General features: G+C 39.1%; 1 protein-coding gene across 2 annotated transcripts; it reads right to left on the reverse strand.

Moving 5' to 3' along the window:
• Positions 1 to 5,659: 5,659 nt before the first annotated feature.
• LOC117241455 (hematopoietic prostaglandin D synthase-like) lies at positions 5,660 to 13,040 on the reverse strand. 2 transcript variants are annotated; one of them, XM_033507382.1, is made up of 3 exons: positions 12,319 to 13,040; positions 7,459 to 7,662; positions 5,660 to 6,396 (listed from the first exon to the last, which is right to left on the reverse strand). In XM_033507382.1, the coding sequence occupies exons 2-3, from the start codon at positions 7,643 to 7,645 to the stop codon at positions 6,221 to 6,223; spliced, it is 363 nt and encodes a 120-aa protein (XP_033363273.1). In that variant the 5' UTR covers positions 7,646 to 7,662; positions 12,319 to 13,040; the 3' UTR covers positions 5,660 to 6,220. The 2 variants fall into 2 exon arrangements, with proteins under 2 accessions (XP_033363273.1, XP_033363274.1); XM_033507383.1 differs by lacking the exon at positions 12,319 to 13,040 and having other exon boundaries at positions 7,459 to 7,804.
• Between the last annotated feature and the right edge of the window lie 1,521 nt (positions 13,041 to 14,561).

The raw sequence follows: 14,561 nt of genomic DNA on the forward strand, positions 1-14,561 counted from the left end.
CCCATTCCATCGTTGTAGAACTCTTCATTTCTGGTTCCTATAATCTGGTATTTAATATCATCGAATTTATTTTGAAGCACGTGCACGTGCCAAAAAATTAGGTCACGGAAGTTTTATGCATTTCTGTGAAATCTGAAAGGGCAAAATTGCAAAGTACACGTGTGACACGTGGAAATATATAAAACATCGGAAAGTAGCACGCTTTGTAACGTTTAATCGAGGTAAAACAATTTTTTATCCAGCTTCTAGTTTTTTCTTTCGCTTCCTTTATATTCTGAAAAATATGCGTAAAAATCCGCAGGCTACGTATTATGACGTAAACGGAATGGAACGAATCAATAATAGAATAAATTAAATAATATTAATATTAAAATATTAAATAATATTAAATAATATTAATATTAATATAAAAATTATAATAATAATAATCGATAATAAAAGAAATTAAGGACAATGGAACACATATTCGATTTATACTAAATATCCGCGGCTGTCCTGATATTTATTGCCAGTCGCGTACATACGTTCAAGTTATAATTTCTAATACCATTAGAAAGTTAGGAGAATTTTAATCGAGAACGAGCTCTATACCCTTTGAACGCAATTTGTTCGTCACTTAATCGCTGCACGCGGTAAACACTAACGAGCAGCTCTTAAACAAAAGTATTTGTACGTTATGGTCAACAACGGGGTGACTAGTTATTAGCGCGTTCTCCTGTTTCATTGAAATTTTAATTGCATTAACGTAGTACGTTCTATGGTCGACGTCTTAACATAATTGTACGGATCGAATGTCTTTACGTAAAACTGTCCCGTGCACGTTGACGATTCGCGGCCAATCAACGATATCAGGCCGAATGTTACGTGCTCAACGCTATTTTTTCGCGTTCACGCTCTCATTGTTTGCGCGAAGGTTCAACGCGTTCGCGCGGCGTACGCGATAATACGCGCTCCGGGAATTTTATCCAAGGAGCATTGTGCGAGCGCAACACGTTGCGACACCACATCCTTTGCCTCTCTCGAAACGTCTTAATAACGAATTATGGTGCAATCGAACCATGCGCGTATAGCAAAAAGCAATCGTTTCTAGCCGTTCACTTTGAACACCGCGAAGGTTAATTTGGCAACTACATATATATCCATGTATTGTGTTTCTAACGATTGCCAAATGCTATTTTCATGCATATAGTGATGCCATCCTTTTGTTACGAAGGATTAGCATCAGAGAAATTTTCGGCTTATTACGCATATTGAAAATGTAACGTAAGATTCATCTTTTTTTTCAGCAAATATGCAGAAATACGCACAGGTGCGTTTGAGTATTAGAGCACCTACTGGTTATATTTATTGGAACGCTCTAGCGGATTTTACGCTGTAAAACATACGACGTGAATGAAAGTTCGGATTTATAATAAAATAAGCAGAAGATACAATCGGAAAAAGGATCTCAGCAAGACGATAGTATTAGGACAGCGTTAGGAAACGGTAGGCCAAGAAAAGCAGGTCGAAAGATGATTCGTAGAACTAAAGGAAAGTGTTGAGATATTGATCCGTTTCATAGCGCCGATGCGAGCGAAAAGCGAACTAAAAATTGCGCGTTTAAGCACTAAAATGTCTATATACTATCACGAAACTACGAAATATTACTAATCTTCTATATACAACGAAGCTCGTAAGTCTCGTGACCAATTTACACGAAAAAAGATCGAGTTAGGGACACGATAACGCGTTAATGAAACTTCTAATCTCTAAATCTCTAGAGAGAAATCTTTAAAAGCTGTAGATCCTTAATAAACAATTTACCGATTACGACGATAAGTCCCCTGGTGCTCGTAACCAATTTTACACAGAAAACGGATCACCAAAGTTGCAAGACTTTCGAGTTGGAGGGAATGACGCGTTAACGAGAGCGTCGCGACGTATAATGTTTACAAAGTTTGCGTGGAAATTAACACGATCAGGAATAAGCTGGATCGTTGTCACCGTTTACGATCGTGTTTCCGAGATGAAAGAAATAGCTACTATTATGCAATCGATCGTTTCGAACTAGTAAACGGCGTAGCGAAATAAAACTCGGTGTAAGTCTTAACATACGTTCACTAGCAGGAACGTGTTTTATTGAAACTTTTACGACTCGCTACCGGCTGCTCCAGCCGTTGCATTATTTGAATAACATCGAAGGTTGTTGACCTAGCAACCGAACGAAGGTGCGATGGATGTGGATGAATAACATCGAAGGTTGTTGACCTAGCAACCGAACGAAGGTGCGATCCGATTGGATGTGGATGTAATTACACCTTGAAATACCTTTCGTCATCGAGCATTTCCAATTCCCCGCCGAGTGTCCTCCATTTTTGCGCTTAGTCTTTACGCTCGATATCGTCGCGATTTGCAAGCACTCGCTAGCAACAGAATGTGCGATCGTCGTCGCGCGTCGCCGTTTCGACAGAATTAACGTCGTTGAAATCTCACAACGATTGAGAAACCGCATATTTACTTCGCGCGAAAACCACGATGAACGAGTTATGTCTCGTTCGGGCTAATTTCTTTGAAGTAGTCAATGTGTCGATTTTTAATTTATGCTTCAAATATGTAATATCGGAAAATAAGGATAGAAATTTTTTTCCGATTACTTACAATTTATTAATATTAAATTGAATATACAAATATAAATTGGACAGAGAACGATATTTATTTAACGGAAACTAAATGCAATACTCGTATCTATATCAAATAACTTTACAGTTATTTGATCACTCTCGTCACAACGAATCTAACACACACACTCTCTCTCTCTCTAACAACTCTATCAATTCTCACGACTCTACTCTTCGACGATTCGAAACCTCTAACGACTCTACTCTTCGACGACTCAATTAGCTCTGATCTTCGCCAATACACTCCTGCTCGGTCGTGCTCGCTCTTGCTCTCGTCCTCTCACACAGACACACACGCACACTTTTCGGCTCACATACTCTGGCCTTTCGATTGCCACTCCTTGAAATGTGGAACCGTACTTCTGTTTTGACGCTGCTTATCTTTTCTCGCGTCACTGTTACTAGGCGCTCTTGGATGTAAACAAACCACGAAAGACGACGTACACGGTGTTTTCTAATTTCAGCCGATCTCCAATCAAAGCTATTCTACGATATTACAAATATTAAGAATCGAAGATCCAGTGTGGAGAATTTGAAGGGTTGACTCTGAGATTTGAGAGTAATTTCAGAGAATAGAAGCTTAATTCCTGCGATTACTTCCTTCACATACTTCCCCTTTTTGGATCTTGACACTACGCAAGTCTCTTTCGGTCGTGCCGTACACCTCGCTGCAATATGTCCAAATCCGCTGCACTCGGAACACCTAACACCTTCTCCCCTCTCCGGACACTTAACACTTAGATGATCCTCACTACCGCAAATGAAGCATCTTCTTTTCTTCATTGCATCTACAGATTGACTGGGCTTCCCGTTCTTCTGGGTTTTAGCCGGCTTCACAATCGACTTTGCTCTGCGACTCTTCTGCTCTTCGTACATCACTAACCTCTTCCTCAACTCTTTGATTGACGTAGCGCCGTACAATATAGCCTTATTGTTCTCGTCGTCTATTATTCCATCCACTATGTATTCCACCTTTGCTTCGTCCTCTATGTCCACATGGCTGGCTATTTCGAGCATGCGGTACATGTAAGCCAAACATGCTTCATCACTCTCCTTTTTTGTTTCTTTAAGTTTCTGATGTACTTGCCTACTGTTGACTTTCCTCGAAAATTCTTTCACTAGCCCCCTCTTCAACTCATGCCAAGTCCTGGCATGACACTCGAAGCTTGCAAATATTTTCGCTGATCCCTTCAGCAGCTTCCTGGCGTAGACTGCCTTCTGCCCATCCGACCACATGCACGTATCAGCGACTTCCTTGAACGACTCGAACCATCGTTCGACATTTTCACCTTTGTCGCCACTAAACGACTCTAATGCATCTTCGACGTCTCTAAAACTCAGTGTCGAACCAACACATGCCCTTCGACAATATTCATCACGGTCCTGATACACCCTTCGCGTATCTCTCTTGTATCCTCTTGCGTTTTTCTTGTCATCTTCATCCTCACTTTCGTCGTCGCTTTCTTCTTCCGACGATATGTCGTTACCATCCATGGCCGCTTGTAGCCGTGCGCGTAATTCTACTTTTCTTCCCGTCGTTTTTAAACCCAAACTAGCGAGGCGCTCCTTCAACTCCTTCGTATTCATTTTCTCAACATCTTCATCTTCGTTACAATCACGCTCAGCTCTCTGTATGTTTCCTAAATCTCGTTGACCGGTTAGCTCTTCACCGCCCGTCGATCCCTTAGGATACGATTGTCCAGCCCTACACGCCCGATTCAGCCTTGCAATCAGCACTGACCTCGCACCCGATATAGGGAGTTTCATTCGCGCGAGCTTACTCCTCAGCTCCTCCAGCGTCGAACCCTCTTCACCCGACAATCGTTCGTCCCCAACGTTTGCCATTTTTCACACTACACAAACTTAAACAGTCAACGACATCGTCTTTTACCGCACCGCGTACCGGTAAATTCACAACTAGCTCGAATAGCTCTGTTAAACCGTTTCGTTTTCTGTCTTGTCCAATCCCGGACGAGCCCCCAAAAATATGTAATATCGTGATATAATGTATTTACAAGGAGTGGACTGAACTATTCACGCCAAACGTACAGAAAACAGCGCAACTAAATAACTAGATAGCGACTCGACTTTTACCAAAACGCAATCAACGCTCTCTCGACAACGCCACTCGCAAACTCTGTCTCCGCTCAACTCGCACTCGGCTCCTCGACTCACACTCTGCTTCTCGACTCACACTCTGGCCGTTGTCGCATTCTATTGCCTTTTTCCTGGGCCCACCGCACACGTGTTCTGCAGACGCTCGTAGCCAGGGTCACGTAGGTCTTTTCCACGAAACTATGCACTTGAAAACACCAATGACACATTGATGGGCCCGACGGCGCCTCGGCTCTCGCGACATTGTTCATAGTTCGCCCGATATTTCTTAGGCCTTTCGTCCACGATACTACATATATGTAGTGGTGTACTGGTCATCTTTTTTCCACACGTTTTTAGCTTTTTAGCTGTTTGTATATGGGCGCCTAATCAGCCAATCAGAAATAGCCGGTATTCTATGAATCCTTTTCTTCAATGCTCGAAGAGCTGGATATTTATCCAAAGCTGATGCCCCAAACATATACTCGAAATTTTCAAGGGCCGCTGCAAACACGAAGTCCGCCCATGTCGTCTAAAAAAAGGTTTGTATACATTTATTTTGTACCTCCTTTATTAAACAATCTTTTTAATTTACCTTGAAAAATGTGAAAAATCGAACTCTTAACTAAAGATCACTAGCTTTTTAGGAAGAATTTGGATTTTTATTTTATTGTCAGAATTTAATGGATAATTTTAGAAACTTCAACCTTTGGAGGTATTTGTTAATTAAAAATGACAAAACTGGTATTATGTAAAAAAGAGTAATGTGTATCCTGAATCAATGTCGAATGGAAATTAGACAGTTCTATAAAAATAATCCTTCTCACGATTCCACAACTTCATAGCTTAATTAAATACAATTCTTCGACGATATAATTACAAATACATTTACAGGAATTGTGTAATATGATAAATATCTCGTTAAAGAAATTGAAATCGTAAATTCCGCGGATAACCAGCGTTTATCATATAGAGACAGGGATTTGCAAAGAATAAAAGTTGTAGAACGTTGAAAGGCGTTGAGAGAAACGTGATGTTATCCCGTTATTCGTTAACGCAACGCAGTTAAAAAAAATCCCGTAGGAAGATTACGATAATAGATAACCTGAGTCGAGTGTCTGTCGGGGGATCTAAAAGATTCTTTCGAGTTGAGCGTCTGAGATTGCAGAGAAGAAAATTTGGAAGCCATCGAATTCGTGATGTCGATAGAAATCTTCAGTTGGAATCGTTGTATCATAACGTAGTCTGCTTGTTGTCGATAAGACTTTACTAAACTAAAAGTGACTACTAAAAGTTTCTATCCTCTAAATTCTATCTACGATTCTATAATCTAAAAACTGACTTTTGCAAACAAACTGTAACATTCGCTTAACGGAAAGATATACGTATCTTGTTTGTACTCGTCTTTTCACAATGAATTCTTGAACGTCTGTCTCTGTGGTGAGACAAATGCAAAGTCATCTCATCAGTTACTCACCTTGCTTCAATTCTCCAAGAGTATCGACGAGCTCGTCGCATATCATCGCATCCCATTCGTCCTTTCCCATTAGATCGTACTTCCTCGCTAAGTATCGCGCCACAGCGTTACTCTGCGCTACCGGTTTCCCGTCTATCTCCAGCACAGGCAGCTTTTTATAAGGCATTGCTAAGAACAAACATGGCTCATATGAACACTGTGTAGAGGGAAACGATCGATAGGAAATCACAACACAGCTTCCGAGGCCGTTGCGTTCTTGTGAATAGATGAATCGAAATCATTTCGGTTTTAATCAACATGGCCTAGTAAAGAAATACAGAAATGTCTTCTTTCTCCTATTTTTCTTTTCTTACGATTACGATGGACAGGGTATCGCGTGTTTTTGACTGTTGAGAAGAACCTAAAGTTTTTAAAATCAAGGATAAAAGATCGAGTATAAAATTTGTAATTCTCACGGAAAGGAACGAATCTGTCTGATGCGGTGTACTGAATGTACGAGGAACGATCAATATCGTTTCGCGGGAAGATCTTATGCAATGATAGTGAACTTACAACTGCGAATAAAAAATTCACGTCGCATAATACCAGACACGGAAAAAATATTAGAAAATGTACACGGTTCTTGTAATGAAAATTGAAATGCAAGGAATATAAATCGAATGTCTCTTGCGAACGTAATTTTGTGTTTTACACCGACAGGATTGATTTACAGACTTACGTTGATTTTTGGTTTCTCTATCTGCAAGCGACATATAAGATTATATCGAAGACTATGCTGCGTAAAACTTTTATTATACTATTTACGATAGAAATGTCGCAACGGAAGATCGAATTTTATGTCTGCTTTGTTCTTTCGACTTTTTAGCTATGTTCTTGTTCATTTCCGAACTGATTTCAATTTTTTATCCTTTTTTTCCGACAAGTTCTAAAAAGTTTTTAAATTAACGAGAAACGTAGAAGTATTTTTGTATTCCTATTTTAAGTCACCTATTTACGGTTTTCTCAAAATATTCGAAATGCTTCGATTCATTGCAAACAATAAAGATTGCAACACAAAAATTCGAGAATCGTAAGTGAATTAAGTTGGTATTCGATAAACACGATATTACGGAAGCAAAACTTAATGAAAAGTTCGACTTTATTCCGTATGAAATTTTACTTTAAGTAAGTTTAGCCTGCACGTGAAACGAAAGTTTTATATACAGAAAAGTTTGAGTAAATGGTAGATACCTGAGAGTTGAACGATGAAAGTAAAAATCGATTCTTCACGCTTACAATCCTTGTATTCAGGCCAGAGTTCTTCGGGGATCCTCTCGTCGGTATACTCGATGCCAGTATATGCAAATATGTACCGTATATGTTCGGCACGACCACGGGCATTGAAGTAGATTAGTTTGTAGGTAGGTTCGTCGTTCATTTTCCTTGCTCTGTCAACTTATCGAGAAAAATGATACAATTAACTCGTGTAATTAACAGACTGTGTGCGTGTTTGTGTGTATAGAGAACAATTTATTTATAGATGGAATAATTCGTATAATACGCAAAATAAATCATTTAGAAGGCTGGAATATGTGTTTTTGAAACAATTAATTATGTCGAAAAATATTTCAAACGAGATATAATTATGAAAAAAATAATAATTAAATGTATGTAAATGTATGTAATAATAGTTAAATGTATGTAAATGTAATAATTAAATGTAACTAGTTGTGAAAAAAATAATAATAAAAAATAAATAAATGTAAAAAAAGAATTAAACGTAATTAGTTTCTTTTTACGCACGCGATATTATTGGCGATATATGAAGGTCAACTTTATTTTTTTAAATAGATATATTTATACGTATATTTATAGATATAAATACATATATAGATATAATAGTATATATAATATATATAATAATATATATGTCGAGTCTGAATCTCCGAGTCCGAGCTCGAGGCGCCCTCCCGGGGAGGGCTCGCGGGAGGTAGCGGTTCTGCGTTAAAGTTCTCCATCGTCCGGTCCCGCGTGGGGTACCTTTATTGTCGATAGTTACACTAGTGACGAGGGCCTCAGGCTTGATAACGAATCCGTGACCAACGGGAGGACAGGTTCCCTTGCTCTAACTCACACGTGCACCACTCCCTGCTCGTAAGGCACTCGACTTCCTTCACCGATCAGCTCTCTAGCAAGACTGCTCGTCATCCCAACGACGCCACCGAAACAAGACTCCGGTCGAGTGTCTCAGTACACACGATCCTCCGATCGACGTATGATTGCTATCGGTTTGGACTTGCGATTGTTTCGTTATGACTATATTAGGGTCTAGGTTGCAAGGTTAGGGTGTTGTCCTGATGTTCCAGAGGGGCCCCGGCGTCCTTTCGTCTCCGACTCGGCCATCCTGACACTTACACGTCCTCGTGTGTGGCCTGCTGGCTTAGTCTACCCGTCGGGGCTTCCATCACGCAGGCATCGACCCGGCGCTCGTCCTCGGGGCAATGTTTTTCTTCTCGCCGCGATGGACAGCGAGACGCGATGTGTCCCGGCATGTGGCAGTGAAAGCACAACGCTTTTGGTGGTGCAGCCGGTCGGCTTTCCTCCGGGCGTCGGGGGTCCTTCTTCGGTTCCCACTTCGCCCTCTTGCGGCATTCGAATGTCGGATGTCCGTAAATACCGCAGTGGCCACACCTGGTCCAGGGGGCGGGTGACCTGCCTCGTTTGTTTCCGGAGCTCGCTAATGACCTCCACGGCGGGGGCGTTGGCCACTCCGTGTATAGGAAGGGCTTCATTTCTCTTTGGAATTGTTTCACCGACGTGATGTCACTCGTGAGCGCTAGTCGTTTAAAACGTCCATCGCGCGAGCCCAGCAGATGGAGGGCGGTGGCGGCGAGTACCTCTTCCCTGGTTGAATTTCGCCACTTCGACCCCAGGAGGGTGATGATACGATTTCCGTACGCTCCTGGTGTTTCGCCGTCCCGCGGTAGTTCCTCGGCTACCTTGATTAGCGACGCGGCTGCTACTTCTTGGCCACCGAAGTGCGCGGCGAATTGTTCCTTAAAATCTGGCCAGGTGAGCTCGTCGCCGTTCATTATCTGCGTAAGCCAATACGCTGCCGGACCCTCTAGGGCACGGTTTAGGGCAGAATACAGTGCGCTGTTTTTCAGGGGGTGGTCCCTCATGAGCAGGCCGACGGCTGTGCACCAGGCGGCTGGATCTGCGTCCGCGGCTTCGGGGTTGAAGCGCGGTAGCGATACCCAGGTTGCCCGGTGTCCTTTCTTCTTCTTCTTCTTCTTCTTCTTCTTCCCTAGCGACCGCTTTAGTGCGCGCACGATACTCTTACGATCCCGTGCCGACAACGTATGTTCGGATGCCACTTCTGATGTCGAGTCTGAATCCGAATCCGAGCTCGAGTCACATTCCGAGTCCGAGCTCGAGGCGCCCTCCCGGGCAGGGCTCGCGGGAGATTGCGATTCCGTGTTGGAGTTCTCCATCGTCCGGTCGCGGGTGGGGTACCTTTATTGTCGATAGTGACACTAGTGACGAGGGCCTCAGGCTTGATAACGAATCCGCGGCCAACGGGAGGACTATCATATAAAAAGCAACAGGATACACGAAATAATATAATTCTGACTAGGACAACATAAACGCAAGAAGTGTTGATATTGAAAAAAATATTTAATTTTGTATATAAATATTTTCATATTTAAAAAAGTTTCCGGAAGCAGGAAGATTTACAAACAAATAATATCATAAACCGAATGTTTCATGATCCTTTTCTAATTAGAGTGTGTGACAGCATGTGAGAACGTTTCTTAAAAATATGACTTATTGCAATTACTTAATCGCAATTATAAACGATTAAGACCTTCTCACAACGAGGCAATCTATCCAAAGTATAAAACTCGTTATATTTGATGAGAAAACAAATCTCTACTTAGGTTTCATTTCGTTTCATCGCGTTCATAAAAAGTGAATTTGTATGAACACATCGTGCAATTTAGTAATTAGGACCGTTGATCTCGCTGCAACATAGATGGATAGAAAAAAGCAATTTAAAATGATACAACGTCGGGAAGACAATTATGAAAATTATAAATGGAACACAAGATAAAATTGTTTAACATTAATTCTTCTTTTTTTTTTTCAATCGCGAGTGTTTGCAAACGAAGTTTCAATCTGTTTACAATGATAGCAATGAGAGGAGGATGTCTATGAAAGTTATAAATGCGATATTGAATAACATTTCTGCGAGTGGGTTTGTTTTTCGTTACAAATGTTTTTTAAACGAATCTGCAATCTGTTGGAAACAACGGAACAGTAACGGGACGACTGATAGGGAAATAAAAAAGATCGCGTTTTATTTGAACAGACAAATCTTTGAAATCTATTCGAAAGTCTATTTGAAATGGTACGAGCTCGAAAAGAACGGTGAATACTATAGAAGAAGGATTAATTAAAATTCTTATTAATCTGTACGCTTTGTATATTAAATACCTTGATCGATGCCAAGATAACAAATTATTATACAAAACAGTGAAGTATCCACGTCTGACATTAATATTGAGTATTACCATTACTGTAATTTAATTTTTAACCGATCCTGAAAATTCCTTAGAACGTAAAAAGTATAAAATGTTACTGTGCATTTCAAGATTAAATGCACTGTAATTTAGAAACAGTTATGAAGCGGAAACAAATAATTTATTCAGAATAAGAATTCTACGTAATCATGTTAAAAAAAAACGTACTTATAACGCGTTTAAACTCCAAATATGTAAAGACAATAAGGGAAAAGAATTAAACGAAGAATCGTATTTTTTGTAAATTCACACAAGATTTTATCTAAAAAAAAATTGGCCTGTACCAATATTTTTATTTGTCGTTACAAGTTACGAGGGTATTAAAAAATTGGCCACGAATGGACCAGAGATAAGAATTTATCAGACTTGCTCTCGTAAATTTCAAGACGTTGCATCGGATATTCTTGAAAATCTTTGGACAATGGCCTCGATATTTCGCAGCTTCTATCCTCGAAGCGGAAGAACTCGGCGTTAAAAGCGACAGAACTGGAGAAACCCGGTGACCGCGAGCCTTTCACGCTCTCGACAGATTTCTCATCCCTCGTAATCCTCCCGGTGTCACCCAATTTCCACCCTCGTATTGCGATTTGTTGCTTCCAACGAGGCGACACCTTGTCTTGTGATTTCCTTTTTCGTCGCGTGAAACACGACCGAACACACAATTCATATTTATCTAACTCGACAAAACGCCATGTCATTGAAACAATAGCATTCTTTGGCTTTTATGTAAATTCCAATAAATTATGATAATGTTCGTGGAGACATTATTGCTACCTATTTTATCTGTCGTGATCCAAATTGATTTGTGGCTACGTATGTATATATATATATATATATATATATTTGTATTTTCTTTTGTTCTTTCTTTTTAATTTATGTGATCTGAGAATTACATTTCTGAGAGTTCGGTGAAATTCGATGCTTTATTTTTATCAGTAGAATCTTCCTTGTCATTGTCAGAGCGCAGTCGTTTACGCGTTTACGGAAAGTTTAAGGATACAAAAATACAGAAAAATGTAGAAAATATGCAAGAATATGTAAAATATCGAAAGTACAGTACTTCTAATAATACTTAGTAGCATGCTTACAAACAAATTTCTTTTGTATTTCTTGAAATTGCGTAAAGATTCGCGGTAATTATCGGATTTTTGTCCTCTTTTATCTGCTTTTTTTATTCGCAACTTATATGAGATATGAATTAATATTCAACGACGTGCGCTCTGTGCCACGAAATGAATTATCTCGCGTTAAGACTGCGGCAATTCTTACGTTTGATATTTCATTTAACGAACAGCCGCGCGTTCCTGAGTTTAAAAACCGCCACTCTGAACTTACGCTGAGAATAATATCAGGAAAAGCGAACGAGAGATGATTAGAAAGAAAATGCGAGGAGCAGTGAGGGGGATATTACTAGACTGCGCTTTTTTGTGCAAGTATAGCAGGATGTTTGGGAGTGTAAAATTTTAACGAATGCGTATAATATGAAAAAATATATGAAATATCCAAGGTATAGTTTTATTAAACTTACTTTTTATAATGCTTCGTAGGTAAAACAATTCTCTATCCAGATTCCACTTTCTCAATTATATTTTCAAAAATGCTCGATAAGGAGTACAATTTTCTACCCAGGTTGTACCTTTCTAATTATATCTTCCAAAATTCTTGATAGGTGAAACAATATTCCACCGACGATTTACTTTTTTAATTGTATCCCCAAAAATATGGACCTGCTTAACGTTTAGATATTATTATTTTTTTCGTTGTTACTTGATACGGCTAGCAATTAAATAGTGAGAATAAGAAGAATTAGAAGTGCCATTTTCGAAAAAGAATTTTGGTTTTAAATTGGAAATTAAATTTGGTTTGGACATATATGACACAATTTGTATGGACAATGAAGAGTACGAATCTACGAATTTCGAGGTAAAAGTATTGATATATGTATCGATATTTCTGGTCGTTACAATATCTCTAATCAATACAAAGTTCTAACTGAATGTTAGAATGTTAAACGTTAAAACGTTTAAAACGTTAAAATGTGTATCGAATCGTTGTAATTCCAAAGATGTCAATTGATGTAATGTAATAATAAAGTATAAAGTATAATAAAGTATAAAGTATAATTTCGTCTGTGGTATAATCTTTCTATTCCATTTTGTTACGTCGCACCGCGAGCAATATGGCAACCAGATGTCACCGGATACTCGCAGCGTATCCTCCATAGTTTCAAGTACCTTCCATAAATCTCATAGATTTCCTAGAAAAGTCCTTCAAACCAAACAAACGTCTGTTTCCGAAGAATTTCTAAAGACTATTGTCTACCCCGACTGGACAAGGGAAAGTTAGTTTTTCTCACGTATGCTGCAACTTTCCTCCCACTAACCACTTTCTCTCGAGGGCGGTTAAGACCCTTCGTTAACCAATTAACAACGAAGCCACTTCCTTCACTCTCCTAACTAAAATCGTCACCAACAAATCCGATGGTCCCGTGCGCTAGACACACCCATCCTTAGCTTTCCTCCGAGACAGCATCGTCTCCCAAGACAGTTCTGATTTCACATCCTTCGAACGGTCAATATCCTTCCACCGGATAGGACACACCCACAGATCAGTCACTCATTCATCTCGTACATATTCTCAACGCGAGAATTGATTGTAATTTCAACAAATAAATAAAAAAAAAATCTCGTACATACGCACCAGCGTAACTGCCTTCGTTATAAGTTGTTGGAATAAACGGTGAAATATAACTTACTATACTGTGTCATATTCATTTAACCACCTCTTATCTTAACCGAAACAGGGGAACGACTACTTCGCGGCGTCGATTCACCGAATCGTAGCGAGAATTTACGCCTCTCGCTACTGCGACTGCGTCTCTCCGCGAACGGTCGTAACACATTGATCGACAGAAGTACTAAACTCTAATAACATAAATTTATATATTTTCTATTTCCCAGCCACCAGTTTTATAGATTTTTCTATCTTCTGTACTACTTTTATTCCTTTTATTTTTTCTTACATGAGATTATTGTAAATTTAATATCATTTGTTCGCAATATTTGTTATTTATCTTTCCTTGAATTTGAAATTTCGCGCTTCAATGTTGTGTGTTGTTCGACGTTTTATCGAACGATGTTTATCGAACTAGTTTATGAATACATACATAATCATTAAAGAATCTATAAACCTTACTAGTTTGTTTTTACTAAGTTTTGTTACAGAAAACATGTTCTCATAAATTTTCAACTTTAATTTATGAAAATTTATTAACCTTAAACTATAAAATCATTCAATGAGTCTTCCCGGATGTTTTTATGTAGTCATAGTTTCACATATCAGCACAGCTCCACCAATAGGATAAGAGTTACGTGGAAGCAACAGGGGGGAAGAAGAACATATAGAGATCTAAAGGTTATTTTTGTCTCATTCAAGTTTCTGTTAACCGGCTTGGAAATTTCCTGTGCTTGTTTCGACTTTGAAGTCTTAAAAAAAAAATTGTAAGTAAATAGTATATATATAGTATATATATCCTGAATCAAAGTTTCTCTTTATAAATAATAAACCGTTTAAAAACTATATTTTGTATGTTTTTCCTTATTCATAATTAAATAATAAATATGAAATACTTCTACAGAAAGCCGACATCCTTCAATTAACCGAACAGCAGATGATTTAAAAATTAGTAGTTGAAAGAAATAAATGTTATTACATGTTCATAATTGATCGATAAATTTAAATATACAATTAGAAAATGTTTCTTAAGTTTGG

This window comes from Bombus vosnesenskii, unplaced genomic scaffold (genome assembly GCF_011952255.1).
Source record: "Bombus vosnesenskii isolate JDL3184/JDL3185 unplaced genomic scaffold, Bvos_JDL3184-5_v1.1 scf7180000015932, whole genome shotgun sequence".
Classification (NCBI taxonomy): Eukaryota; Metazoa; Arthropoda; class Insecta; order Hymenoptera; family Apidae; genus Bombus; species Bombus vosnesenskii.